At 39.9% G+C, this 27,959-nt stretch overlaps 1 protein-coding gene across 1 annotated transcript in view; it reads left to right on the top strand.

Moving 5' to 3' along the window:
- The window catches only part of MPDZ (multiple PDZ domain crumbs cell polarity complex component), a 113,378-nt gene extending 87,780 nt beyond the window's left edge, over positions 1-25,598 (top strand). Inside the window, exons 37-47 of the mRNA XM_032214401.1 lie at positions 3,279-3,362; positions 3,506-3,699; positions 5,190-5,337; positions 7,298-7,384; positions 8,102-8,198; positions 12,154-12,197; positions 14,911-15,033; positions 16,292-16,396; positions 19,858-19,970; positions 23,149-23,272; positions 24,399-25,598. Of these exons, the coding sequence (XP_032070292.1) occupies positions 3,279-3,362; positions 3,506-3,699; positions 5,190-5,337; positions 7,298-7,384; positions 8,102-8,198; positions 12,154-12,197; positions 14,911-15,033; positions 16,292-16,396; positions 19,858-19,970; positions 23,149-23,272; positions 24,399-24,545 (1,266 nt within the window). The 3' untranslated portion in view covers positions 24,546-25,598. The remainder of the gene's footprint in view (positions 1-3,278; positions 3,363-3,505; positions 3,700-5,189; positions 5,338-7,297; positions 7,385-8,101; positions 8,199-12,153; positions 12,198-14,910; positions 15,034-16,291; positions 16,397-19,857; positions 19,971-23,148; positions 23,273-24,398) is intronic.
- Positions 25,599-27,959: the final 2,361 nt, after the last annotated feature.

A 27,959-nucleotide genomic window follows, 5' to 3' on the forward strand; every position in this document is an offset into this window, starting at 1 on the left:
CTGGAGGGCAGGGATCGACCCTGAGGCGCGTCACTTGTGGGATGCCCCAGGGGTCAGTTCTCTCACCCCCCCGCATTCAACATATATATGAAACCACTGGGTGAGATCATCCATGGTTTGGGGACACGGTATCATCAATATGCTGATGATACCCAACTTTTCATCTCTACCCCAAACCACCCAAATGATGCCCTCGACTTGATGTCCCGATGCCTGGAGGCTGTGCAGATCTGGACGGGGAGGAACAGGCTCAAGCTCAATCCCTCCAAGACGGAGTGGCTGTGGTTTCCGTCATCCCGATTTGTGCATCTTGTTCCATCTTTGATGATGGGAGAAATTTTAGCCCCCTCAGAGAGGGCCCGCAATCTGGGCGTCCTCCTGGATATGCGGCTTAGTTTAGAAGAACACCTGATGGCCGTGACCAGGGGGGTCTTTTACCAGGTTCGCCTGGTATGTCAGTTGCGCCCCTTCCTGGATCAGGATGCTCTGTGGACAGTCATTCATACCCTCATCCTTTCTCGCCTGGACTACTGTAACGTTCTCTACATGGGGTTGCCCTTGAACAGCACCTGGAAGCTTCAACTGGTCCAGAATGCAGCTGCGCGGGTTATCATGGGGGCACCTAGGTGCTCCCATGTTACATCCCTTTTAGGCGGCCTGCACTGGTTGCCGGTTGTCTTCAGGGTGCGATTCAAGGTACTAATTATGACTTTTAAAGCACTCCATGGCTTAGGCCCAGGGTACCTGCGAGACCACCTACTGCCATCGGTAGCCTCCCATCGTCCAGTGTGATCCCACAGAGTTGGCCTGCTCAGGGTGCCGTCAGCCAGACAGTGTCGGCTAGTGACCCCCAGGGGGAGAGCCTTCTCTGTGGGAGCGCCTTCCCTCTGGAATTAGCTGCCCCCGGAGCTTCGTATAATCCCCAACCTCTGGTCCTTCTGACGCGCCCTTCCAGCAAGCCAGCCTGGCCTAAACAAAACAAAATAAATTATTGATCACTGTTAATTTTAATTCGATTTTTTTTTTAAAAAATGTCATTGTCAATTTTAATTGGGTTTGGGGTATTCTATTTAATTTTTTTTTTACTTTTGTATTATGTGTTTCTTTTAATGTTGTATGCCGCCCTGAGTCCTTGGGAGAAGGGCGGCATATAAATCCAATAAACCTAAACCTAAAATTGAGCAAAAACGCGCCCAATTTTTGCTCATTTCTGCCCTCCCCAGCCCCCAGGAGCTCTCTGAAAGCTTCCTAGAGGCTCTGCAAGGCCATTTTGGTGAAGGGGGCGGGGTTTCGAGAGGCAAAAAAATGCTGTATTCAGTGTATAAGAAGCACCCAGTTTTTCAGCCTCTTTTTTTGAGGGAAAAAGATGCGTCTTATACTCCAAAAAATATGGTATGTTATTGGAAGCAAATTTAAATCCATAACTACTTAAAACACTAATATCTTTAAAAATGGGACATCTCTGTTACAATTAATTCTTATTCATTCCTAGTTCTATTAAATATTTTTTATATTTTTGAATTCATAAGTTACTAAAGTTTTTAAAGTGTTAGATTTTTTCTTTCTTTTTATCATATTTCAACACTTTTCTGTTAATGTTTCTTATTTTTAAGGTATAAATATTTCTGTAAAAATATTTATACCTTAAATATGTTCCGATTTGTAGTATTCATTAAAAGGTACATAATTAAGAGCTCAAGGGGGCCCAGTGGCCTAACAGTTAAGACACTGAACTTGTTGACCAGAAAGGTGGCTGTTCGAAATTCAAGCACCATGTGATAGGGTGAGCTCCTATTACTTGCCTCAGGTCCTGCCAATTGCCGGCAATTCTAAAGCATGCATATGCAAGTAGATAAATAGGTACCACTTTAGTGTGAAGGTAACAATGTTTCATGTGCTTTAACGTATAATCATGCTGCTCACATGATCATGGAAGCATCTTTGGACATCACTGGCTCCCTTGGCTAGGAAACAGAAATTAACACTCCCGTAGAGTTGGACACAACTGTGGAAACCTATTTCTTTTTTTAAATTAAGATCTTATTTCTCTTTTTCCTTTCTGTTCTTAGTGCATTTCCATCTTTAGTTTCTAATAATACACTATAGCAGGGGTACTCAAGCTTTTTATACCTACCGCCCACTTTTGTATCTCTGTTAGTAGTAAAATTTTCTAACCGTCCACCGGTTCCACAGTAATGGTAAATTTATAAAATTTATAATGTATAAAGTAGGGAAGTAACTTTACTTTATAAAATTTATAAAGCAGAGTTACAGCAAACCCCTTCTGCCCACCATGAAAGCTGAAACGCCCACTAGTGGGCGGTAGGGACCAGATTGACTACTATTGCACCAGGGGTGGGTTTCAAAATTTGTTCGAACCTACTCGGTTGGCGTGGCCTCCTTTGTGGGCGTGGCTTGCCACCCATGTGACCAGATGGGAGTGGCTTGCTAATGCTGCTGCCGCCGCTAACGCCAACCCCCACCTTCGGCCGCGTAGTGCACGTGAGCCCGCGGCTTTTGCAAGGGAAGGCCTGGAGGCCTTCCCTCGCGTAAGCTAGGCTGCCGCCCCCCACTTCAGCCGCTACTGCTGCTACTACCGCTGCCGCTAACGCCGCCGCCACTAACACCGCCCCCCCCCAGCTTCGGCCACGTAGTGCACGTGAGCCCGCAGCTTTCGTGAGCGAAGGCCTGGAGGCCTTCCCTTACGAAAGCTGGGCCGCTGCCCGCCACCCACCCGAAGCCTCCTGAGTCCCGCTGCTTGGGCTTTGTTGCTTACCTCAGGGGGAAGCAGCAAGCGAAGGCCGAAGGGAATTTTCAAATGGAGGCCAAGCGCGAAAAAAGCTTCGCTTCGCCTCCAGCCCGCTCACTGATTGGCTGGACTCCAGCCAATCAGTGAGCGGCAGGCTGGGCTTAGTGGGGGTGGGCTGGGGAGCGAGGGAGCGAGCTGCGGATGGGCAGGGGAATGAGCAAGTGAGTTGTGACGTGCCGGCAAAAGGGCGCTTTGCAGTGACAGGGGCCAGGACCGGTACCGGCATTCCCGGAAGTTAATTACTTCCGGGTTCACCGACAAACCGGTTCGTGCGAACCGGGAGGAACCCACCCCTGCACTGCACTATAGCATCAGAAACTTATTTAAAAATACATTTGCATAGAGGCTTCTGAATCTTAATGTGAGTGTGTGTGTTTTCCTACATTCAAACTTTTCTTTATGTTAAGATAGTTGCAATACATAGTAAAGAAGTCTAACAACTCAGTGATAGAATCTTTCAAATCTACAGGGAGCAATTATTATCCACGAAGTATATGAAGAAGGAGCAGCATCCAAAGATGGAAGACTTTGGGCCGGTGATCAAATCTTAGAGGTAAAGTATTAAACATTATACAACTTATGGAATCCTTCTATGTAGGACATAGAAATGACGGGGGGGGGGAAGGCAGTTGTGGAAATCTATGTTATTTTTGTAGTAAGTGAATGTATTCAGCTTTCATTGTCCATTCATTTTAGGTGAATGGTATTGACTTAAGGAATGCAACCCATGATGAAGCTATAAATGTTCTCAGACAGACACCACAAAAAGTCCGCCTGACTGTTTACAGGGATGAAGCCCAATATAAAGAAGAAGACATGTATGATGTTCTGAATATCGAATTACAAAAGAAACCAGGCAAAGGACTTGGATTAAGTATTGTTGGGAAAAGGTAGGTACAGAGAGGCTCTTATGAAACTCATACTGAATATAATTTTTGCCAGAAACAGGGTTTCTAAGAAAAGGCAATGTAACCAAATAGTACAAGTTGGGTTTTATTTTCAGTATACTCTTGGCTTCCTGCTTAATTCTCAGTTACCTTCTATATATATAAAAAAATTCAGGTCAACCCAATAAAACAGATTATTAGGGGATTTATTTGCTAGGTGCATTTACAAATCAGAAAATATGTCTTATGTGCATGAAACAGGCACACTGAGGCTTAAAGCTTCAGTCAAACAATTCTGGTTGGGTCATAGACTAAGAGAACTGATACCCAGAATATTTGGATTGTTCTAGGTCAGTGATGGCTAACCTTTTTGTCATCGTGTGCCAAAAGCGCTCATGCGTGTGCACAGCAGTGCATGTGCACACCCATAATGCAATGCGTGTGAGACACCCCCGCCCCCCTGTGCATGTGCATGTGACTCCCCCGTGTGACCCGCTTCCCCCGCGCATGCATGTGTGACCTCCCCGTGCCCCGTTTTGGGCCTAGTAGGCCTCCCTGCAGCCTCCTAGGACCAAAAACAGGCCGCAGGGGGAGCACCCCCATGTGCCTCTGTGCATGAGCATGCCACTTTATGCCCCCCATGCATGCATGTGTGACCCCTGCCCCACCCTCATGCATGGCAGAGACCCAAAAATTAGCTGGTTGGTGGGAGGCACATGTGCGATGCAGCTGAGCTGGGGCGATTGCTCATGTGCCTGCAGAGGGCTCTGCGTGCCACAGGTTGCCATTAGTTCTAGGTTTTGTCCAAGAAAAAAATCAAATGTCTTTTGGGTGAGTAAGTCAAGACTGTTGTACTTTATACCACTTTCCCTATCTCTTCTGTATATTCTATGCACCAGCATGGCCTCCTTTTCTACCCATCACTACCCTTGTATTTAAGTTGTGGCATTCCTTACAAGCCAATCCTCCCTCTTCCCCAAATGGAAGATTACAGGATTTTTGCCCTGCTAGCACTAAATACAGTTGTGTCTCCTTAAGCCAAACTCTCTTGTTTGTGGTAGTAGAAAGAAATCTGTATGGGTTTTAAAAGGCATTTCTTATTTAGTGCCCCTGATGTAATCCTGGCTCTCAAATTCATTTGTGAGCTTTTTTTTACCAAACAAATTCATGATACATTTTTAATAATGGGTTTTTATAAAATGAGATACTATAAATGTATGAAATAAGTAGAAATATCAATCACAAATGTAAAAAAAAAATTAATATTAAATAAAGCAGATTATTAGTATTTTGTTGTATTTCATATGATTATAAACCTCTTGTGAATGTTCTAAGAATGATTAAAAAAGTGAATTAGAGTTTATGTTTACAAATAATAGAGATTAAGAATTAAATCTATACAGTTCTGCACTCTTTGTAGATCAACTCAGACATATGATAGGACAGTACAGAAGAGTCCAAATAAATAACACACATGAATATTGCATTTGTAGAAATGACACTGGAGTGTTTGTGTCAGACATTGTCAAAGGAGGTTTAGCAGATCTGGATGGAAGATTAATGCAAGGAGACCAGATATTAATGGTGAATGATGAAGATGTTCGAAACGCTAACCAGGAGACAGTGGCGGCCTTATTAAAGGTATACTAGATTTGAGATAAAATAATATGTTAATTCAGAATCCGATCAAGACCCTCTTTGGTTGAAACCCCAACTGTTGCTCATCTTTGATTTGATTTGGGTATAATTATTTTGATAAAATCAGATAAATGCAAATACTTTTTAATATAGTTTATACAGAAACTGTATACTCCTCATTTAATGACTACCTCAACTAGCAGCCATTAATCATAAAAATAAACAGTACCGTAATAAAAAATTCATTTTCCAGTCAATGTGCACCTTTATGACCAAATTAACACTCTTGACAATATTGATGTGAGTAACACTGGTGTAGTAATTTTATTTGAATGAGATGGCAACGGCCAGTGATATTAGCAGCATCTCTTGCTCTCTCTCTCTCTCTCTCTCTCTCTGTTTGTCTCAGTCACATGTTCACTTAGTGAACATTTCATTTAACAAACTCGGTCACTGAACAAAGAGTGGGTTCATTTTTGTTATTTTTTAATGAATGACAGTAATAATACTATATGTGTTTCCTAGTATAAATCAGACGAAGGGACTGAATTGAGCAGTTAATTTAGAAATATTTTTACCGTACTCACCACTATTAAAATTATATATGGTATTTTGTTTAGATTTAACTTAACTGAAGTGCCAGTTGAAAAAATATTGGTTACTATTTAAATGACCTCTTCAGTTGTGGCTTGTTTGTAGAAGAACACAGGAAGCCTTGAGTGGCCAAAATGAAAAATAAGTCAGGTGTTAGAGGTTAAATTTCATTAAAGGTGCTAAGAGAAGAGATAATATAATTTTTATAATCATGATGGAGTTGAAGAAATCGAGGCTGGATTTTAAAATTAGATTTGGAGCTGATTCCTTCCTTGATGGGCAGTCAAACACTTTATTCTTTCTGCATTGTAGTGGTTTTTTTCATATGTCTACTTAGATCAGTGTTGATGAACCTTTTCGGCACTGAGTGCCGAAATGGGAGCGTGCGCCAAAAACTGGAAGATCAGGTGGCCAATGCACATGCGTGTGCCAGAAACTAGAAGATCATCTTCCTGGCACGTGCATCAGCACTGGGCAGCTGGTCTTCTGGTTTCTGACACCCACATGCGTGAAGACCAGGTGGCCAGTGTGCTGGAACCTGGAAGAACAATGGGAGATGGCTCTGCGTGCCACTTCTGACATGCTTGCCATAGGTTTGCCATCACGGAATTAGATGGTTTGTTAAGAATATCTCTCATTCTAAGTATAGTCAGTCTTTGACTTACTAAACATTCATTAATTGACCATTCAAAATTCTAACGTCACTAAACAAAGGTGAGTTACAACTGGTCCTCGCACTTAAAAGTTGCATCCCCACAGTCATGTGATCAGAATTTGGGTGCTTGGCAACTGGCATGTATTTAGGATAATTGCAACATCCATATTATTGCCATTTTTGACTTCCCTAGCTGGCTTCCGAGAAACGAAGTCAGTGGGGGAAGCCATATTCGTTCAAAAGACCACATGATTGACTTAACAAGTGCAGTGATTCACTTAACAACTCTGACAAAAAAGTTCATAAATATAGGCATGACTCACTTAACAACCACCTTGCTTAGGAACAGAAATTCCAGCCCCATTTGTGGTCATAAGTCATTGTATAAGGTAGAAGTACCTTTTGTTACAATTGCTGCTAAATAATGGTGTTCCAATAGTTAGCAGATTTATATAATGGTGTTTGAAGGCATATCTTTACACTGAGCCTTTAAATGCACATAATAGGTGTGGAGTGTGAGAAATATTTATGCCCATTTGGGATTTTAGGTGTGAGTCATCCAGTTCCATATTGATTGATCCTATTATACAAATTATGCAAATTTTTCAGCTAATAATTTTATCCAATGGCAGGCTGGATTTTTTTTCAACCAAGAAAAGACTTCATTGATCCCTGATCAAGACTATTGTCTAACCAATTATGTCTTCTCCCTAGTGCTCATTAGGTGTTGTTAAACTAGAAGTTGGAAGAATAAAAGCGAGTTCATTCCATTCAGAGAGGAGATTGTCTCAGAGCAGCCAGGTTTGTAACTATTTGCACCGATTTCATTTGGGAAAAAAAGTCAAACCAGTTATTTGATATTTTAAAAAGGAAACAAGGAAAATTTGATTTTGTTCTGACATGACTTTTCTGTAGAATATGATCAAAGATAATAAAGCCCACAACTAAATTCCATAATTGGTTGAACAGGCCCACGTTAAATATCTTTAAAAGTCATATTTAGGAGACCGGCTCACAAGTTGTGAATGTCAAAATTTATCTACCAACACACTGAACATCAAATTGTCATTTTTATCATTTTTGCTGTCGCAATTAAAGCAGAGTAAATCTTCAGAGCTGTATTGGTATAGAGATAGAGGGGATAGATCTGATCATCATCTCTCTAATGTCTTTACAATACCTCCAGTTAGGATAATTGCTTAAGAACTCTATTCTGTAAGGAAAATAATATGTGTCACATGGAATCACGAATGTTTCTTCAAATACATTTCTCTCTGCCTGTGTCCAATCTTTAAACCATACTAGATAATTTTCCAAATCCACTGTTATAGTTGAATATATTGTAGCCTGTATTATTTTTAGATCCAGATTTTTTATCTTTGCTCTTATAGAAAGCATGTCCTGGATCCAAACTGGTAGGTATATTTCCAGAAAAATTATGTGTGATGCTAATATTAGATAGTATTGGCTTAGAAAGAAAGCAACGATTCCAGAATAATTTTGATGTAATTCTCTAAGGTCAGTGAAGGAAGTGGCAGCCTGACATCATTCAGTTTCCCAGGTGGTGTATCCAACCCGCCTGAAAGTTACGAAAGCACTCTGAAGCAGAATTGCTGTAAGTTTCACTAGTCATTATTTATATTGTTTATTATATTATATATTGCTGTGCTATAAAATAAATGAAGTTCTCATGTGCGCTGTTTGGGGAATCCAAACATGGTTAACTTTGTCCATTAGAAGAGAGTCTGAGTTATGTAATTGTTGACCACACCTTCTCTGACTGGGATAGTTCAGTTTTTTTAACTCGGTCCAGCCTAAAGAGACGTAAAATAATTTGCTCTAGGATAATAGACAAAATTAACATTCTTCAATTTCGGATTCTTCACTATGTTTGACTGGCTATTTGTGGAAATTGGCGAGGCACAATTTGTGTTGTCAAACTGTTTCGGTGGGTGGCAGTTCACTGTTAGCCTCGACCTCATTGGAAACTTTCAGCAAGCCCTTTGAGGCTTTCGCAGCAGGGGGAGCTATCGCCTGCAGAGGATCGCAGCCGCGCTGTTTGACTTGTGTTCATGTTGTGGATGAGAGTAGGTCCGCCGCTCTCTGTTTCGCTTGTGACTGGGGTTGAGAGTCAGTTCACCACTCTTGCGCTGGTTGGGGTGGGCGCAATCCGCTTAATCTAGCGTGATCTGTTCCAGAGTGGCTTTGTTGCTTTGCCGCTGCTGCACTGCTCTCATTGCTGCTACGTTACCGCCATGATAACAGGATCTCTGAAGGTCTCTGGCGAGGAGCAGTGATTGCTTTGGAGTCAAATTTGAATTTCACGCTGTTCTTGCTGGCGGTGGCCATTTGGGGAGCCGTTTCTTTTCGTGCCGAAAAAGCAGCCAGAAGGGGTGCGACTTGCAGTTTGTGCCCGATTTGCGGTGACATGTCAATGGCCTTGTTTGTGCTTGAGGAGGTTGGTTCATCACTATTCCACTTCAGCACAAGCGGTTGTCCTTTCGATCTCAGCAGCCTGAGTCAGATTTGCTATTCATAGCAGCGTATTCAATCTGATATTTGGATGTGAGCTTGAGCTTTTCAACTCTCTCTCCCTCTTAGTTATAATGGTGAATCATCCCACCTCCGGAGGCAGCGCTGGGGCCTCTACCTCTTCCCCGCTGCACTCTGAAACCACCGACGCCAGCACTAGGATGGGCATGGTCACCACTAGGGCCTCTAGCCATAGGGCTCACGCTTCATCTTTGGCTCCAGATAGGGCCGCTTAAGTGCAAGGACAAGGACAAGTCATCGGCCAAGGCATTTGGGTTGGTCCCCTGATCTCCCTATTCCCCAGGGGATAATGTCCAAGGAGGGGGTGTTGGGGACCCAATCTCCCCCTGCCCTTTCTGAGATTAGCCCAGCCTCGGCACCAGCACCCATGAGTTCAGGTACCATGGCTACCTTTACACCTATGGCTGCAGGGTTCAGACTTGAGGAAGGCCCCTAGTTCAGTCTTCCCCCCGAGCTTCAAAATATGATATCAGCAGCCATCTCACAGGGCATGGATGCGGAATTGCATCACAGGGTCCAACAGCCCAGGATACCTAATTTATCTAGGGACCTCTCTACCTCCCAGGGTGACCCTCCATCACCCCTGCCCTCGATATACAGCGAGGGTTTGATGCTGGGCGAGGAGGAAGAGGTGGCTTACCAAGAATTTTTGGATGACAAGGACGTAGTGCAGGACAAGCGTACCTTTTCCAGGTTGTGTCATCTGGCCTTATTTAAATCATTTTTATACAAGGCTAAGGCTACTACCCACCTGGGGGGGCCGCTACTACTCAGGCTAGTACTGTGGTGAGGCTTTACTTTACAGAATGTCTTTTTGCTGAACAGGTGCAGGAACAGGATGTCATTCCCTTTCCGAAACTGTTCCTTGACATTGTCCAAAAACAATGGATGCTGTCCCTCCACCTAGTAACGGTGACAGGAAGCTTTATAGTTCCACACCAGAACTGGATGGAATCCTTCAATTCCCTACAGTAGACCCACTAGTAGTGGCCTTGACCTCCCCAGCTTTGATTCTGTCCAAAATTTCGGAAGGTCTTAAGGCTGAGGACCGTAAGGCCGAATTGGTCATACATAAAACACTCCAGGCAGCTGTGTGGGCGTTGCGAGCCGCTACAACAGCCTCGTTTTTCAATAGAACTTCATTGGTCTGGCTCAGGCAGCTACAGTCCAGGCTTGCCCCTGATGATATGCGCCTCCATCAGGATGTCAACAAATTGGTGGCGGCATTAGAGTTTTCTTCTGATGCTACTCTCAACGTGGCCAAGTTCACATCTCGAGCGACAGCATCCAATGTGGCATCCCGCCTCCTCCTTTGGCTATGCCATTGGCAGGGGGACTTATGCTCCATATGGTGCCTAGCATCCACCCACTATGTTTTTGGTGCCACGTTGGACCCTATCTTAATCAAGACTAGGGATAAACAGAAGGTGCTCCCATCAACCAACAGACGCACAGACAGGAGACAACAACCTTACAATAGACAGCAGTCCTTTCATGCTGGGGACTCTGGGTATAACACAGTTCCATATATTCCCCAGTATAACAGGCCCTATACACAGACCCAGGACAGGACCCAGGACCGTTCCGCTGCCAGGGATAGAGGCCATCAACAGAGCCAGCAACAGCCTCAGGCCTGGTGGCCATTTTGTGGCACCAACAACCGGTCATTTCGTGGATACTGGTGACTTGCACGAGGTGGGGCCTATTGGTGGATGTTTAACAGCCTTTTCTCACCAATGGGGAGAAACCACCTCAGACACCTCCAATGCAGAGCCCTCGTCTGAGCCTTCCCCAGCCTCCAGGTCTGGCCCATGCTTCTCCCCAACCTCCTCACTGTCTAACTCTGCTGCTAGTTCCACTGGCTGATGGCGGGCTACAACAAATTGCAACAGCAATTAGGACTGGGATTTCCATTGCTAAGCAATGCAGTCGTAAAGTGTCACTTTGTGTGAGTGCATCGCTTAGCAATGGCAATCTCTGCAACCTGTGTTGCCATAGTTAAGCAAAGATTGTGAGACATTAAGTTTGGAACTGCTTGCAAGTTCCTGCCGCCTTCCAACCAAAGTCAGTGGGGAAGCTGGCAGGAAGTCACAAATCGTAGGTACCTTGCAAACAGGCTAGTAAATAGGTATGTGACTGCCACTGGGTGCGAATGGGTGCAAGGGAGTGTGCGGGTGGCTGGGGAGACATGGTGCAAGTGCAGTTGGGCTTGGGATGGCTGCATTTGGGTGAGGGAGGTTAGAGAAGGGTTTGCGAGTGTGGGTGAATCAAAGTATGAGTGTGGCAAGGCTCAGGGAGTGTATGTTGACTGTAGTGGAGACACAGAATGAATGCAATGAGGCTCAGCAAGGCATACTAGCAAAGCAAGGCATAGGTTAATTGCTGCTTGTGGAGAAGAATGCATGAATGGCGAGGGAAATACAACATCAGTACAGCAAGATTTGGGAAGGAGTGTATAGTTGAGGGGAGCACAGTTCAAGCTGAAGAAGGCTCAGTGAGGTGGTAGCAAGTAGGGGAGGCTCAGTGCAAGCACAAGGTTCCAGGAGGGCACTCAAGGGTGTGCGGGTGGGCATTGAGACAAGTGCAGAGGGACTGGAAGCTGGCATGGGGGAGACTTAACTGAGCAATTTGTGACCTTCCCTGCTTGTGGGAAGGCAGCAGGGAAGGTTACAAATCATGATCATATAACTGGGGACATGGCAACTATCATAAGTTCTAGACAGTTGCCAAGCATCCAGATTGGAATCACATGAGCGTGGAGGTTCAAATACAGTAAATGATATTTCATCCAGGCATTTTTATAACATAGCCAAAGCAATTTTTTTCCAGTATTGCAGAAAGGAGATGAGCACCAACCTAAAAACATTTTTCTATGTCTGCTCTTGAAACAGTAGCTATTGTCTATTGATGACGATATATTTTTTTTCTGCTCTAAAAATAAGGCAGCCTTTTAAAATGCATGAAAATTCAGTAGTTTGAAATAAAAAATTACAGCCATAATTTCTGTGTTTTAATAGTGGCGTCTGAAATACAAGGATTGAGAACAGTTGAAATAAAAAAGGTAAGTAAGTTGCAGCATATTTAATAAAATAAGAAAGCCTTGGAGGAAAATGCAATGAACAAATTTTTCCGTAAATAACTGGGTTTTAAAAAGGAACTTTTGAATTTATACTAAACATCAAATTTTTCATCATGTGGTTTAAGATTTAAAAATATTTTTTCTAACTTTTTTTGTGATTGTTCCCTTAATTAAGAATGACATAAGCTTTATTCTTAAGTATCTTTTATCTTTTAGAATTATGATTATTGCTTTCTCTTTTTATTTAAAAAGAGACATGTTGTTCATAATATGAATATTTAGACATCTGCAGGGAGGTTTTTTTTTCAAAACATAATTATTTAAAAAAATCTGGTACTTCCCTGGTCCAATTCATATTACAAGGCACCCAATTCAGTTTGATAGAAATTTCAGAGCCTGTTCACCACAGAACAGCGCAGGCTTGTTATTCAGGAAATGGAAGCCCACAGCTCCCTTGAGGATGCAAAATAATTTGCATGGTAGTCCATATGGGTGATGTTTGTTCATAAACTTCATATTATTTTGAAACATAACATTGTAGGTATGTGTACACATGTGCGTGTGTGTATGCACCAGCAAAGTAAGAGTAACAAATCTTAAAAACCTGCTTTAAAGAAAGATTTCTATGAAGCACACGGTGGCTCAGTGGCTAGAAAAATAGGGACAACCTTGGTGGGAAGGTAACAGTGTTCTGTGCGCCTTCAGTGTTTAGTTATGCCAGTCACATGATCACAGAGATGTCTTCGGACAGCGCTGGCTCTTCAGCTTTGAAACTGAGATGAGCACTGCGCCCTACAGTCAGGAACAAGTAGCACATATGTGCTACTTGTTTCTAAAGAAAGCTTTTAAAATGTACAAAAGGATCAGAGGAAGTAAGCTGCGCTGCTTCCTTTCCACTATATAATTTTTCATGAAGAAGCATGATTCTTCTACTACCCAGTTACTTTGGAGAGGGCATAAGAGGTGGTCATGCCATTTGGGCCTTTAGATGTTGATGCTCAAATCCTTGAGCTCCCGGGCAAGTTTCCAGGGGCAAGTTTTGATCTTGTCTGCAGCAGCAAATTAGCTCTGATGAAAACTGTCTGCTAGAGTGACTAATGTTAAAATAACCATCACTGGGAAGGTTCACAAATAGTTGTGTTCACTTTAATCAAACACAGTGATTGACTGATTACTTTTTCATCAAGTATGATGAGTTAGTAGCTCTACCCATATTGTAGCTTTGGCTAGAATTTGAACTATTTTTGGATGATTACGTGCCATAAGTCAGTGTAGACCACTTCACTGACTTAACTAGGGAATAGCAGATAATCATTTTTCTTATTTTTGTATCCGGTATGTAGTACTGTTTCAATATTACAATATGGGGAAAATTTTGATACATAAATCGCTTGAATACCCATTATAATTTCTTCTAGCATTACATCCTTCTGAAATGGTTTTAGTTACAATGTTTTTTTTTAATTAGACATAGCTTTTGAAACTGCTGTTTATTTAACAGGCCATTGTTGTAGGTAAAAACATACACTAGAGGGAGCATGATTTTATAGGATTGCAGTACTTCCCTAAAATTGCTAATGAAAAAGTGTAATTCATGTGCACTAATGACATTTAAACATTCATATTTTATGTTTCTTAATGAGATAGAAAGGATATTCACAATAAAGTAGGAATCAAACTAAAAGCTAATGCATATTGAAATCACTCAAGATAGGGGACATGTTTTTTTTTTAAATCAACCAAAGAAATGAATATGTATTTTGTATTAATGTTTCCTTGTAGTTCTCAAAATGTTCACAGACTCTTGCATTTACAGACATAAACATTTGAGCCAGTTATTCAAATACTTATTATAGCTTTCGCATTTTGGAGTGCAATTTAGATCAGTCAAAACCTCCCATAGTCTGCAACCAGTATGGAGTTGAGAAAAAGAATTACCTTTGTCTGGTTGTTTTTTTTTTTTTTTTTTGATCACACAGAATATATCAGAAGTAAATTTTATTCAGGCTCTCCTGGTAAATACATGGAAAACAAAGTAATTAAGTTAAAATAGAAATGAAGCAGCAAAACAATAAGCACATATAGTATTTCTCGTTGCTCTCTGGAAGAGCTTTTGATTTTTATGAGGGCAGTCAAAGAGTTAATCTCATGTCTAAGGGGAAGCTATTTCTGAAGAAAATGTAATAAATTCAAAACACTGTGATCCTCAAAAGTAACTCCATACCAAGTGATTTCCATTTCAGGTGAATAGTGATGAGTCTTGAGTTATAATATAGCAAGCAGTTAGGTCTCCTACCTGCTGCAGATAGGAATGCAGTTGATACACCAAAGAAAGCTGGATAGCAGCCCTCCTGGCAACTGCCTCCATGTTTCCTTCTATGTTACTCCCTTTTGGTTTGTGAGGTAAATTGGCCATGGGTTTTGAAAAGGTGCTTAAAAATAAGGTCAGAGTTTCTGCTTACCCTTTCATGCCCTGTAAGAGTTATAATGACTATAAAGTCTCACATTGTGATTCTTGAGGTTACTGTATTAACACCTAAAATTTAATTTTGTGTTCTACATTAAGGTAAAGCCAGCTAATCTGTCATGATTAGAAAACTGCCTCTACCAACAGAACAAAGTAAACTTTTATTTATTTATATTTCCTATTCCTAAACCACCCATCTCTCCCTGTTGTTTGTGTTTGTTCTAACAGGGTCCTTCAGATTCTTTGGGAGTTAGTATTGCTGGAGGAGTAGGAAGCCCTCTTGGTGATGTTCCCATTTTTATAGCCATGATGCATCCAAATGGAGTTGCAGCACAAACCCAGAAATTGAGGGTAAGAGGAAAACAGAAAATGTTATGATACCATTCTTGCTTCAAATAACCTGATCCAATGATGTTTTTATTTGCGTGTTAATCAGCTAAGGCAATGGTAAGTAACCCGTGGGTGGCTGCTTGTGGCCTCTAGCTACTATGTAATAGCTTCCAAATCACCTCAAATCATATTATTTAAGTTCAGCAAAAGAACTTTCAATTTTAAGTGACACAATGGTATGATTGTGTGTTTGTTTGGTTTGATGGTTAAAGATGCAAAATGGAGGTTGTAAAAGGGCCATTGTTATGAGATGGGCAGTCATATAAATTATTTGAATAAATTAATAAAAGCTTTATGAATACTAGAATGAATATCTATACTTTAATTTCCCATCTTCCCCCAAAAGCTGACAGAGCAATGCCTTGTGTGCCCTAACAAATGGCTCCGCATGCCACCTGTGGCACGCATGCCATAAGTTTGCCATCATGGTTCTTAGTGGTAACTGCAGAAATGGGAGCAACTTTTCAATTTATCCAATGAAAATGTTTTTGTTTTTGTATTGCCAGTGATTATCTTGTTTACAGGGAGTCCTTGACTTAAAACTGGTTGCTTAGCCACTGTTTGGCATTATGACAGAACCCCCCAAATTAACTACGACTCAGTCACCCACAGTCATGTGTCCACATTTCGGGTGCTCAGCCACTGGCCTGCAGTAACGTGACTACTATTTATAACATTTTCCCCAGAAATTGATCTTTACTTCTAGTTTCTGGCAAAAAATGACCCATAATAATCAGTAGATTTATGACCACCACATTCACTTAGCAACCATGGCAGAAAAGGTCATTAAATCAGAATGCCCTATTTAACATGGTGATTTACAATTGTAATTGGAGGGTCATTTATGGTCTTAGCTGTAGAACTATCTGTACCAATCAAACTAAGCCACTAAATTGTACAGTTTTATGTCACAAGGCCCAAATCCAACCAAATATGACTTATTTATCACAACTAAAGCAACTGCAATTTATTATATTCAAGACCCACTTTTTAATTTTGGAAACATGGAAGATATTTCCGGTTATTAACATTGAGCAAGGACTTGGTGGTATATATTGGGACACCATAATAATTTTTGCTTGTTTAAGAAACTCCGTTATGCTTGCAATTTAATGGGAAAGAAAGTGTTAAGTAGTGACTTTGAAATAATTTGCTATAAAACATCATTCCTCTCTTCCTCTCACCCCCACCTCCAATATATCTCACTTTCATCATCCAGGTTGGAGACAGGATTGTGAGCATTTGTGGAACATCCACTGAAGGCATGACTCATTCCCAGGCTGTCAGTTTGTTGAAGAATGCTTTGGGCACCATTGAATTACAGGTAGGAATGTTGCCTGCAACTTAACATGTACAGGGGATAGAATTCATCTTCCAATTACCCTGTTTCCTGAAAATAAGACCTCCCTGGATAATAAGCCCAATTGGACTTTTGAGCTCATGCGCTAAAATAAGCCCTCCCCCCAAAATAAGCCCTCTCCAAAATATTGCAATGCAGCAGCAGCTATGAGGTGACCACATTCACTGCCTCCTGTACTTCAAAAACAATAAGACCTCCCTGAAAATAAGGCCAAGTGATTATTTTGGGGGTCCAAAGAAAATATTTTCGGGGAAACACAGTATTCATATTATGATTTATATATTGTGATGGCTATCTGGAACTATATGCCAGCCCCATAAGATAGGTCAGATCTGGAAATCAACTGCACAGGAGGCCTGAAACTATTTTTTATTGAAATTGGTTTGTAATAACAGAATCTTACAAATAGGCTACTTCTCCGCCCCTTATACTACAGGGAATCAGGGAGACATCTATCTGGACTACTTTCTTTAAAAATACTTTATTAAATGTTTGCAAAACATAAAATATCAAAACAAAACCATTAAGGAAAAGTATAGGAGAAGAGACAAAAAGTTACAAATATGTATATCAAAAATTCAATAATATCTAATATTTCTATAATCATAAACACTCTTAATCATCAAATCAAAAACTTAATATATCATTTTTATATTTTATATAGTCTGTATTGGAAAAAAAAGTTGGACAAAGTCTTTTCTTTAAGGTAGTCAATTTTGCCATTTCAAACAATTCCATTAACTTCAGCATCCATTCTTTCCATCTCTGTGCAAAGAGAAGTCTGGCTACAGTTATATATAGAACAATTCCCAGCTGTTTATTCATGAGATCTAAAAGAAATAAACATCTGGTTTTAGTTGTATATTTGTTTTAAGAATTCTCTCAATTAAAGTACATTTAAGGTGATATAAAGTGCCTTCAAACTTACTTCATTTCCAATATATGTTTGACATGATGATACATCTTTGATCATTTATTGGATGTTAAATATCAATGCTACATTATATTATAGAAATTACTTTTCAAATTAGAGTTCAAAGTAAATTGTAATGTTTTCCCACTGATGTAGCATTGTTTTATATCCCAAAGAAGAAAACTTTAATGACAAAGTCTTCTTGTATCTTCTTTTTACACATCTTGACAAAACATGCTCCTCCTTAGAACACAAATTCAGTTCGAATTCAATTCTCTCATTTTTGTGAAACCAAAATTATTCTTACTCAACTTCATTATTTTTAATATCTCAGCACAAGCAAATCATTGACATGCAAAACCATCCTTTTCCAATATTTGTTTTGTTTTTAGTTAAGTTTCCCTCAGAAAAAGTAACTACATCTGCATAAATCAACTAGGTTTGTGTGGTTTATCATTTCTCTTCTATGAAAAGTTTCTTGAGATGATAACCATATCCCATTGTTATGGACTCAAAAGTGCCTCTTGTATCCAGGCAATAGTTCACATGTATTTTCATCAAGGTCATTTTTACTCTCTACATCTATGTATATTTGTAGTACCTTTTAAAAGCTACACAATAATCTGTAATCAGTATGTCTTTTAAGGTACATTTGGAACATAAGTTGAAGCACAAGGTATTTTGCAGCTGATCACATCATCACACAGGTAAATTTGCTTTAAATAGGCAAGCGTCTGTCCACTGCTGTGCAAACGACTGTTAGCTCATTCCTCTGTGTGATCAGCTGCAATTAAACATGTCCTAAACATCTTTATTTGGAAACCAGGCATATGGCTAATGTTATCATACCAGCAGCCTGTCTTGGGCATTTATATCATAAATCTTAACATTCTGGATATTGTTGCTATATTTAGGTATTTAAAAATGATTATAAGCAGGAATGTGTTTCTTTAGGGAGTTGGTTCTATTTGCAACTAGACATAATAATAGTGTTTGTCTATATGCCATGTGTATTTATGGAGGTCTAGGGATATACATGTAGTCTTTCACTTATGAAAGATTCACAAAAAGCTACTTATGACCTGGTTTCAAATTTATGAGCCAAGGTGGCGCAGTGGTTAAATGCAGCACTGCAGGCTGACTGCTAGATCAGCAGTTCAGCGGTTCAAATCTCACCGGCTCAGGGTTGACTCAGCCTTCCATCCTTCCGAGGTGGGTAAAATGAGGACCCGGATTGTTGTTGGGGGCAATATGCTGACTCTGTAAACCGCTTAGAGAGGGCTGAAAGCCCTATGAAGCGGCATATAAGTCTACTGTTATTGCTATTATTATTATGGCAACTGCAGTATCCCCCACGATTGTTCACCCTTATAACTGACACAGATATGCTACAGTGGTGCTTGCATATGCGCGCGCACATAAACACATGCACACACACTTCCCATCAGCTCCTTGCAGGCCTTTGGCCTGCCCCCAACCCAGTCATTCAGCCATCCAAGCTTGTGGGCCAGGCCTTCTTCCCATCCTGGCCTACAAGTTCTAATAACTCCCCATGTACCGCTACTTGGCTTTAGGCTTCTTAGGCTGAGTGACTGGGGTTGGGAGCAGGCTGAGGCCTGCAGAAATCCTGAGGGGCAGGGAGTGGATTAGGGGGTGCCTGAGAGGATTGGAAAGGCCTTGGGAATCCCAGTACAGGGAGACCTGAACCTGTGCTCCCCCACACTTGGGGCACCCATTTAACGGGCCACACATTCTTTTAATGGCCTCATCAGGGAAGGGAAGGCAGGAGGGGTCATTAAGCAGGGCCCATCTCACTTAATAACCATCGTCATTTGTAATCATAATGAGTAGGTTCCTTTATGGTCATAGATCAACAGCTATCTTTATAATTGAGAAATGAGCTTGTTATGGAACCCAGTTTTCTCCATTCAGATCAAATATGCAGCTTTCTCTGAATTTCTCTTCAAGTTCAAAAGAAATGATTCTGTAACTAAACAGGCTGAGCAGAGCACTAGTTGAATGATCATTGTAATATGCACAAAGCAATTAGTACCTAGACCTATGTTTCAACCAAAAAGTGAGATAAGAGAGAAAAAGAAAAAGGGAAGAGAAACTGAACAGATGTCAAAATCAAACAAGCTTGCAATACATAACAATAAAGCACATGGCTTAGTTTAAACTTGAGGACAGGATGAATAGGAAGTGGAAATGAGTGAGTGTGTTCAGTAGCTGGCTATGTATATTATTTGAGAAATGAAGACAAGCCAAACACACATAGGAGCAGAAGAAAACCAAACAAACATTCAGTTGCTTTTGTAGGTATAATTATGCCTCTTAACATAGAGCAGTTTGGAGTTCTTCATGAAGTTTGATGATATATATTGAATATAGCTCTATGCATTTAAAACATAGAATATAAAAATTCAGTGCAAATTTTGTTTTGTGGCGCTGTATCCATCTTCTGTATAATGATCTGTATACTCATTTGTTTATGTTTAACACTAACTTGCAGGTTGTAGCTGGTGGAGATGTCAGTGTCATAACTAGCCAACAGCAGGATCCACCAACATCTAGTCTAACATTTTCTGGTCTAACATCAAGCAGCATCTTTCAGGATGATTTGGGGTGAGTTTATCAACTTTATAGTGGTTAATATGGATTTTTCTAACTTGACTATCAAATCCACAGTAAGAAAATTTACTTGAATTCAGTATCCGTTCGACTTGAAATTGGCAACCGTCTATTGCAAGCTTGAATGTCAAGATTTTTATGATTAGGGAAGTTAATACAATACAATACAATGGCACAGTTGGAAGGGACCTTGGAGGTCTTCTAGTCTAACCCCCTGCCTAAGCAGGAAATCCTATACCATTTCAGACAAATAGCTATCCAACATCTTCTTAAAGACTTCCAGTGTTGGGGCATTCACAACTTCTGGAGGCAAGTTGTTCCACTAATTAATTGTTCTAACTATCAGGAAATTTCTCCTCAGTTCTAAGTTGCTTCTGTCCTTGATTAGTTTCCACCCATTGCTTCTTGTTTTACCCTCAGGTGCCTTGGAGAATAGTTTGACTCCCACTTCTTTGTGGCAACCCCTGAGATATTGGAACACTGCTATCATGTCTCCCCTAGTCATTCTTTTCATTAAACTAGACATACCCAGTTCCTGCAACCATTCCTCATATGTTTTAGTCTCCAGTCCCCTAATCATCTTTGCTGCTCTTTTCTGCACTCTTTCTAGAATCTCCACAGCTTTTCTACATTGTGGTGACCAAAACTGAATACAGTATTCCAAGTGTGGCCTTACCAAGGCATTATAAAGTGGTATTAACACTTTACGTGATCTTGATTCTATCCCTCTGTTTATATAGTCTAAAACTGTGTTGGTTTTTTTGGCAGCTGCTGCACACTGCTGAATCATATTTAAATGGTTGTCCACTAGGACTCAAATATCCCTCTCACAGGTACTACTGTTGAGTAAGGTACCACCTATACTGTACCTGTGCATTTCATTTTTCTTGCCTAAAGGTAGAACCTTACTCTTTTCACCATTGAATTTCATTTTATTAGATAGTGCCCAATGTTCAAATTTGCCAAGATCCTTCTGTATCTTAAGCCTATCTTCTGGAGTGTTGGCTATTCCTGCCAGCTTGGTGTCATCTGCAAATTTGATTAGTTCCCCATTTATTCCCTCATCCAAATCATTGATGAAGATGTTGAAGAGTACTGGGCCTAAAACAGAGCCTTGGGGTACTCCACTGCATACTTCCCTCTGTGTAGATGCAGTTCCATTGAGAACTACACGTTGAGTGTGCTTGGTCAGCCAGTTACGAATCCATCTGGTGGTGATTCTGATTCTTCTACTTTATCTAGTAGTAGGTTATGGTCTACCTTTCCAAGTAAACTATATTGACAGCATTCCTCTAGTCCACTAATTTTGTCACTTTATCAAAGAATGCAATAAGATTAGTCTGGCATGATCTGTTTTTGACAAACCCATGTTGGCTTTTGGCTATTACTTTGTTTACTTCTAGGTGTTCACTAATTCATTGCTTAATTATCTTTTCCAGAATCTTTCCTGGTATTGAGGTTAGGCTGATAGGTCTATAGTTTTCTGGATCTATTTTTTTCCTTTTTTGAAGATGGGAACCACATCAGCTTTTTCCCAGTCCTCTGGAAGTTCCCCAGTGCTCCAGGATCTCTGAAAGATATAGTTCAGTGGTTCTGAGATCTCATCTGCCAGTTCCTTCAGAACCCTGGGGTGTAATCCGTCCGGTCCTGGTGATTTGAACTCGTCTAGGGTAGACAGGTGCTCACTTACCATTTTCTTCCCTATTTCAATTTGTATTCCTAATCTGATTTTTGTGGGGCTGTTTTTGATAGGTTGGACTGTTTTATCCCTTTGTGTAAATCCAGATGCAAAAAATGAGTTAAATAGTTCTGCTTTCTCCCTGTTGCTTGTCACCTTCTTGCCACTTTCTCCCAGCAATGGACCAATTGTTTCCTTAACATTTTTCTTGTTTTTAACAAGCAAAAAGTTTGGAAGATGCTTTTTTGTTATTTTTTACTTTTGTGGCAATCCTTTCTTCATTGTGGGCCTTAGCTTTCCTTACTTCATCTTTACAGGGTCGGGCTATTTGCTGATATTCTACCTTAGTTATGTCTCCCTCTTTCCACTTTTTATACTTAACTTTTTTGTCTTTCAATTTGTCAGAGTTCTTTATGCAGCCATGCTGGTTTCTTTTGGGAGCTGTTATTTTTCTTCTTCATTGGTATTGTACTAGACTGAGCTTTTGTAATCTAATTTTTCAAAATTTCCCAAGCTTCTTGAGTTGTTTTCCCCTTGAGGATTCTCATCTATGGAATTCTTCCCAAGCTCTCTCTAAGTTTATTGAAATTAGCTCTCTTAAAATCCAAGACTCTAGTTTGACTTTGTTCTATTACTTGTGTTTGCATAATGTTGAATTCCAATATTGCATGGTCACTTGCCCCCAGGGTTCCTTCAACACCTTCTATCATTTCCTCTCTGTTAGTGAGACTTAAGTCTAATATGGTCTATCCCCTTGTTCCTTTCTCTACTTTTTGGGAAACAAAGTTGTCTGCTAGGTTTGTTAGGAACCTGTTGGATCTTCCACTTGGTGCAGAGTTTGTTTCCCAGTTAATGTTGGTGTAGTTAAAATCCCCCATTACTATTGTTGTGTGCTTCCTACATACCTTAGTTAGCTGACTAGCAAAAAGTTCATCTACTTCCTCTGCTTGGTTGGGTGGCCTGTAGTATTGACCTATGGCAATGTCATTCCCTCCTCTAACCTTTAATATTGACCCAAATGCATTCAAGATAGTTCTCATTATTGTTGTTCTCTATTTCTGTAAAGATGTAGTTATTTCTTATATATAGTGCAACTCCGCCTTCTCTTTTATTTGGTCTATTTCTTTTAAATAAATCCTTCTAGTTGTATGTTCCATTTGTGGGTTTCATCCCACCAAGTTGTTTGATGCTCCTTTGTTTTGGTGAACATAACAAAAATATGCCATTGAAAGGGTTTAATACAGAATACTGGTAATAAATAATAGTGGAGGAGGAAGAGGAGGATGAGAATTGTCAGTCCAAATCAGTTCATTGCAAGATAAAGACATCTTCATTAAAGGTTATTGACTGGTGCACATATATAGTTCTTGAAATATATAATACAATGTTTAGTTTGTTTTGTACATATGTATGTTAGACAATCAAGAATGTTTAATGGATCAATTGCTAAAGTGAGCAGAACTGTGAGACAACTTTTGTGTGTGTGTGTTATAGGCCCCCTCAATACAAAACCATCACACTAGATCGAGGACCTGATGGCTTGGGATTTAGCATTGTAGGTGGATATGGAAGTCCTCATGGAGATCTGCCCATTTATGTTAAGACCGTGTTTGCAAAGGTAAGAACTTGATACCAAATTCATTTGCTAACTAGTTATTGTGTTTTAAATCCAGACATATATGTACTTTGACATGGTCCTTTCTGTCATCCCTAAAATATTGATTATGTGCCGCCATCAAGTCTGTGTTGATCCTTAGCATACATATATGTAGATAATCTAAAACGATTGGTAGATGAGCAGAAGGCAAACCATTGCCTTCAAGTGGGATTGGTGTGACCAAAGGCAAAGTACTATACAATCCAAACCATCTAGAATAGAGGTTTTCACCCCTTTTCATCTCATAGCATGCATTTCACAGGCAGGACTTTCAGGTAGCAACATCCCAGGTGCTTGGGCTGGGAAGGAGAAATAGAGATGGCTTACCTGTGGTGATGTCATGGGAGATGGGGTTCTGGCTGAGGGGTACACCTGTAGACTCTTTGCCAGGTACCAGTGTGTGCCACATTGTTTCAAAACTGCTGATCTATAAAGTATGAGATGTCTCACCTCTAGCTCTTACCTTGCTTTAGTGTCTTGTTAACTTTGTCCCGCATATCTTGCACTACATGTGTGATGCGCTGACCTGAATGACTGATGGAAACAAAAAGAAAAAAGACAGAAATTTTGATAATGCCTCCTATTTCACTCTCTGTAGCTTAGTACAGGGCACTTTTATCTCTGTAAATCTCATGCATCTAATATTTGTATGTTACAGAGCCTCCTTTCATTTTTCTGCATCCTGTAATCACACACAAACACATTTTTTATTATTCAGAATTTGTCCACAAATAAAAAGATTTACATTAAAGTAACCATAGGAAATGTCCTACAGTTCTCTCTGCTACAACACTTTGTTTAATGCAAGAGGACTCTAATAAAGAAATATTTGAGGTGAACAAGTTATAAGACTGGAATACTGGCTACTTAAAACCTTAATTCCTGATTTTTGTCTTAATGAAAAAGCATGTTACAAAAGAACCCCATTGTAACAAAAATCCCCATGGTATATGAATTATATTGGTTGGGGCCAGTCCAATGGTAAAGCCAAAACCAAAGAATAGACATTATGGTGTAGCCAATGGCTTCAGTTGGACACCCTCCATGTAACTCTGTAAAATAAAATCTGTTTCTTTAAACATTGCAGGGTGCAGCAGCAGAAGACGGGCACCTTAAAAGAGGAGATCAGATCATTGCAGTCAATGGGCAGAGCTTGGAAGGGGTCACCCACGAGGAAGCTGTCGCTCTTCTAAAAAGAACAAAAGGAACTGTGACTTTGACTGTTCTCTCATAAGTCCTGTCTCCAAAGATGAGATGGGTGTTTGTTTATTGGCTTGCCAGGCTGTTTTTAATCAAGGGGAAAAATAACGAATGGTCTTATTTTTATACCATTGAATTACAGAGATTGGCTTCTGTAGGATAAGAAAGTGACAAAATTTGAAAGCCATAATAATCAAATGTGTGGTGTGATAAACTGGTGGTGCATGTTGTGTGATTGTTGAGGGATTTGTAATGGGGAATTCTGGAACTCTGTAATCTCTGGAAGACACAAAAGTTTGGCTATTGGTTAGCCAGGGTTAACTTAAAGCTCTCAAGCGTATATATTCATTTGATTCAATTTTATTAATATCCCTGTGCCCAACATGAGATCTGGGACAAACTGTTTTCTGGAATAATAGTGCTTAAGAAGAAAACTTTTTTTTAAAAAAAGAAAGAAAGAAAAGGAAAGAAAGAAAGTTAGTTTCCTGATCCTTCATAGAACTATTAAACTGAATTGATCTTCATGTTTTTTTCCTAAATAGGGACATTTCGTTAGGAGACAGGACATATGTGGTGGTAATGCCTACCTGTTGCAGAGTCCCACGGAATAGAATATTGTTTCTCTTCTTTCTTTATGGGGTCATCAGCAATGATAAGCAAACCTTTTACAGTCAAGACTACAAATTTCCTTTCATCAACATCTCATTTTCATAAATGACCCTAAGAATTATTGATGGAAAGATTGATCCCAAATCCTGGCTTCTAAAAACACATTTTAATATTTCCAGTGCTTTTGTTGCAACAAAAAGAAAGTGAGAGCTTGACCCACTGATTTTAAACCACCTAATTAAAAATATTATGATATTTAACTTAGAATATTTGGTAGCTTTTCATAACAGCTTAGTAAAAAATGGTTTCAAGCTGTTCTCATAACAGCAAACAAAGACACATATCTGACATCCTTCTTCCCAGACTTTGAAGGCTGTATAACTGCAGAAGACAAACACTGTTTTCCATACAGGTAGTCTTCTACTTACTACTACAATTGAGCCCAAAATTTCTGTTGCTAAGTGAGACATTTGTTAAGTGAGTTTTGCCATATTTTATGACTTTTCTTGCCTCAGTTGCTGAGTGAATCACTGCAGTTGATAAGTTAGTAATTTGGTTGTTAAGTGAACCTGGTTTCTCCATTAGCTTTGCTTGTCAAAAGGTTGCAAAAGATTATGACATCACCTTGGAACACAGCAATGGTCATAAGTATGAAGCAGTTCCCAGGCATCTGAATTTTGATCACATGATCATGGGAATGCTGGAAATGTAATGGGAGAAAACGGTCCTAAATCACTTTTTTCAGTGCTGTTGTAACTTTGAACGGTCACTAAGTGAATTGTTGTAAGTTGAGGACTGCCTGTATTTTCCTACAGTTCTCTAGAGTTGGGTAATTCTTTGAGCTGACTTATTAGGAGCTTGTTTTCTGTCTTGTCCCAAAGTCTCTGAGTTTTACTGTACAAATATAAGCCAGAGTTTTTTGGGTCACAGACCACCCAGTGAATTTCTTGTGATTGACTTCTATCGCCCATAGAATCACAATGCTAAGTGAATTACAGTAAACATGATTTTTGTGTCTTAAAGCAAATAAGCAATAAAAGAGGTGTTAATGCCCTATGGTTGGCTTAACCTCCTCCATTTCTCTCTCTCTCTCTCTCTCTCTCTCTCTCTCTCTCTCTCTCTCTCTCTCACACACACACACACACACACACACACACACACACTACATGCATGCACATACAGAGACACACACAGGTTTTAAGATGCCAAAGCGAGATCCAGCCTTCTATTATTATTTTCGATGATACCTTTGTCCAATGTTTGCAAGTCTTTGGAAGCTTAGAAAACCAATGCACACGTGCACATAAACATACACACAAGCAAACAGCAAGTTAAAGCAAGAAAATATCTCTATCTCTCTCTCTCTCTCACACACACACACACACACACACTTCAACATTTACCTTGTTCACTTCTCTCTTTTCTAGTGAGAACCACTGATTTCAAATTAACGACATTGGGTTAAGGTAGAGACGCATATTAAGTCCTCCAGTCTATCCTTGCCTTATATTCTTACAGGTAGTCCTTGCTTAGCGACTAACTGCCTTGTATAGCAATGAGTTGCAGTTATGACAATGATGAAAAAGTAATTTTATGACCAGTCCTTGCATTTATAATGTTGTCAGGTCTGTAAAGCAAACAAAGGCTGAATTACGATCATAAGCACAGTTTCTGTTTCACTTAGCAACCATTTCACTTAATGAACATTGTGGGTCTCTGTTGTGATTACTAAACCAGGTGTCCTATGTTCTTCTGTTATGACAGTTTGTAAATTGTGCAATAGTTCAGCAGGATTTGAAAAATGTAGTTGAAAATATAATTACTGCCACTAGTTAGGAATAGAAAAAAATGAGAAAGTCAACAAGGGGAAATTAATTTTAATTTAGTTTAGGGTTTGGGGTTTTTTTTTTGTGTTTTTTTTTTTTTTTTGAGAATTTGTTTGGCTATGTTCTGTCTGTGCCTGCTGCTTTTATGTGCTAATTACTGACCTGGAAAATACTGTTCCTTATAACTATATTTTTTTCTTTATTTATATGGGAATAAATACCTCATTAAAAGACCTACTAACATTAATGGGGACAATGTATTAGAATGTCCCTTTTTCCAAATTAGCATGTTGGGGTGTAAACGTATTTATATTAACTTTTTTATTTTGTTTGTGTTAACATTGTAAGTCTATATCCCTGAGATCTGCATATTAAAAATACCCAAAGAATACCACTGGGATGTTAAAGGAAAATGAAGAAAAATATAAATTTACAAGAGGATGGTAGAATTATAGAACGTAAGGATTGAATGGGCCTTCGAGATCACCCAGTCCAACCACCTGTTCGGTTCAGGAGTTCCTACTATTATACTTAATGCAATAGCTCATTCAAGCATACCAAATGAATACTGAAAAAGCAGCCAATTCTAAGCATAGTTTATTTTTTTAAAAACTCTTAAATGAAACTCTAGTTACAGTCCTGAGTTCAAGTACCTGAAAAAAAATTGCATTACGGCTTATATATATATGGAGTATTTTTGTATTGTTGTTCTTTGGTTCTTGGAAAGGTGTGTAATTCAGAGTGTGATGGGAAATCACCTGAAAGAATGATGGAGCAGGGATTTTTTTCCCCTCAAGCAAAAAAATGAAAGCATTCAAATAAGGCTGTCAGGGTTCGAAGTAATAGAACCCATAGGAAGCAAAACTCCAAGGCAGATGGATTCCTCAAAGAATAGCTTTATTGGATTTATCATATTGGCACAGATCTAGTGAAAACTTGACTCTGAAGGTTCCCATGGTTTTCACCTAATTAAAAGTAAAAGTTTTCCCTCAACTCCAAATAATCAGTCACAT

This window comes from Thamnophis elegans, chromosome 3 (assembly GCF_009769535.1).
Source record: "Thamnophis elegans isolate rThaEle1 chromosome 3, rThaEle1.pri, whole genome shotgun sequence".
NCBI lineage: Eukaryota > Metazoa > Chordata > Lepidosauria > Squamata > Colubridae > Thamnophis > Thamnophis elegans.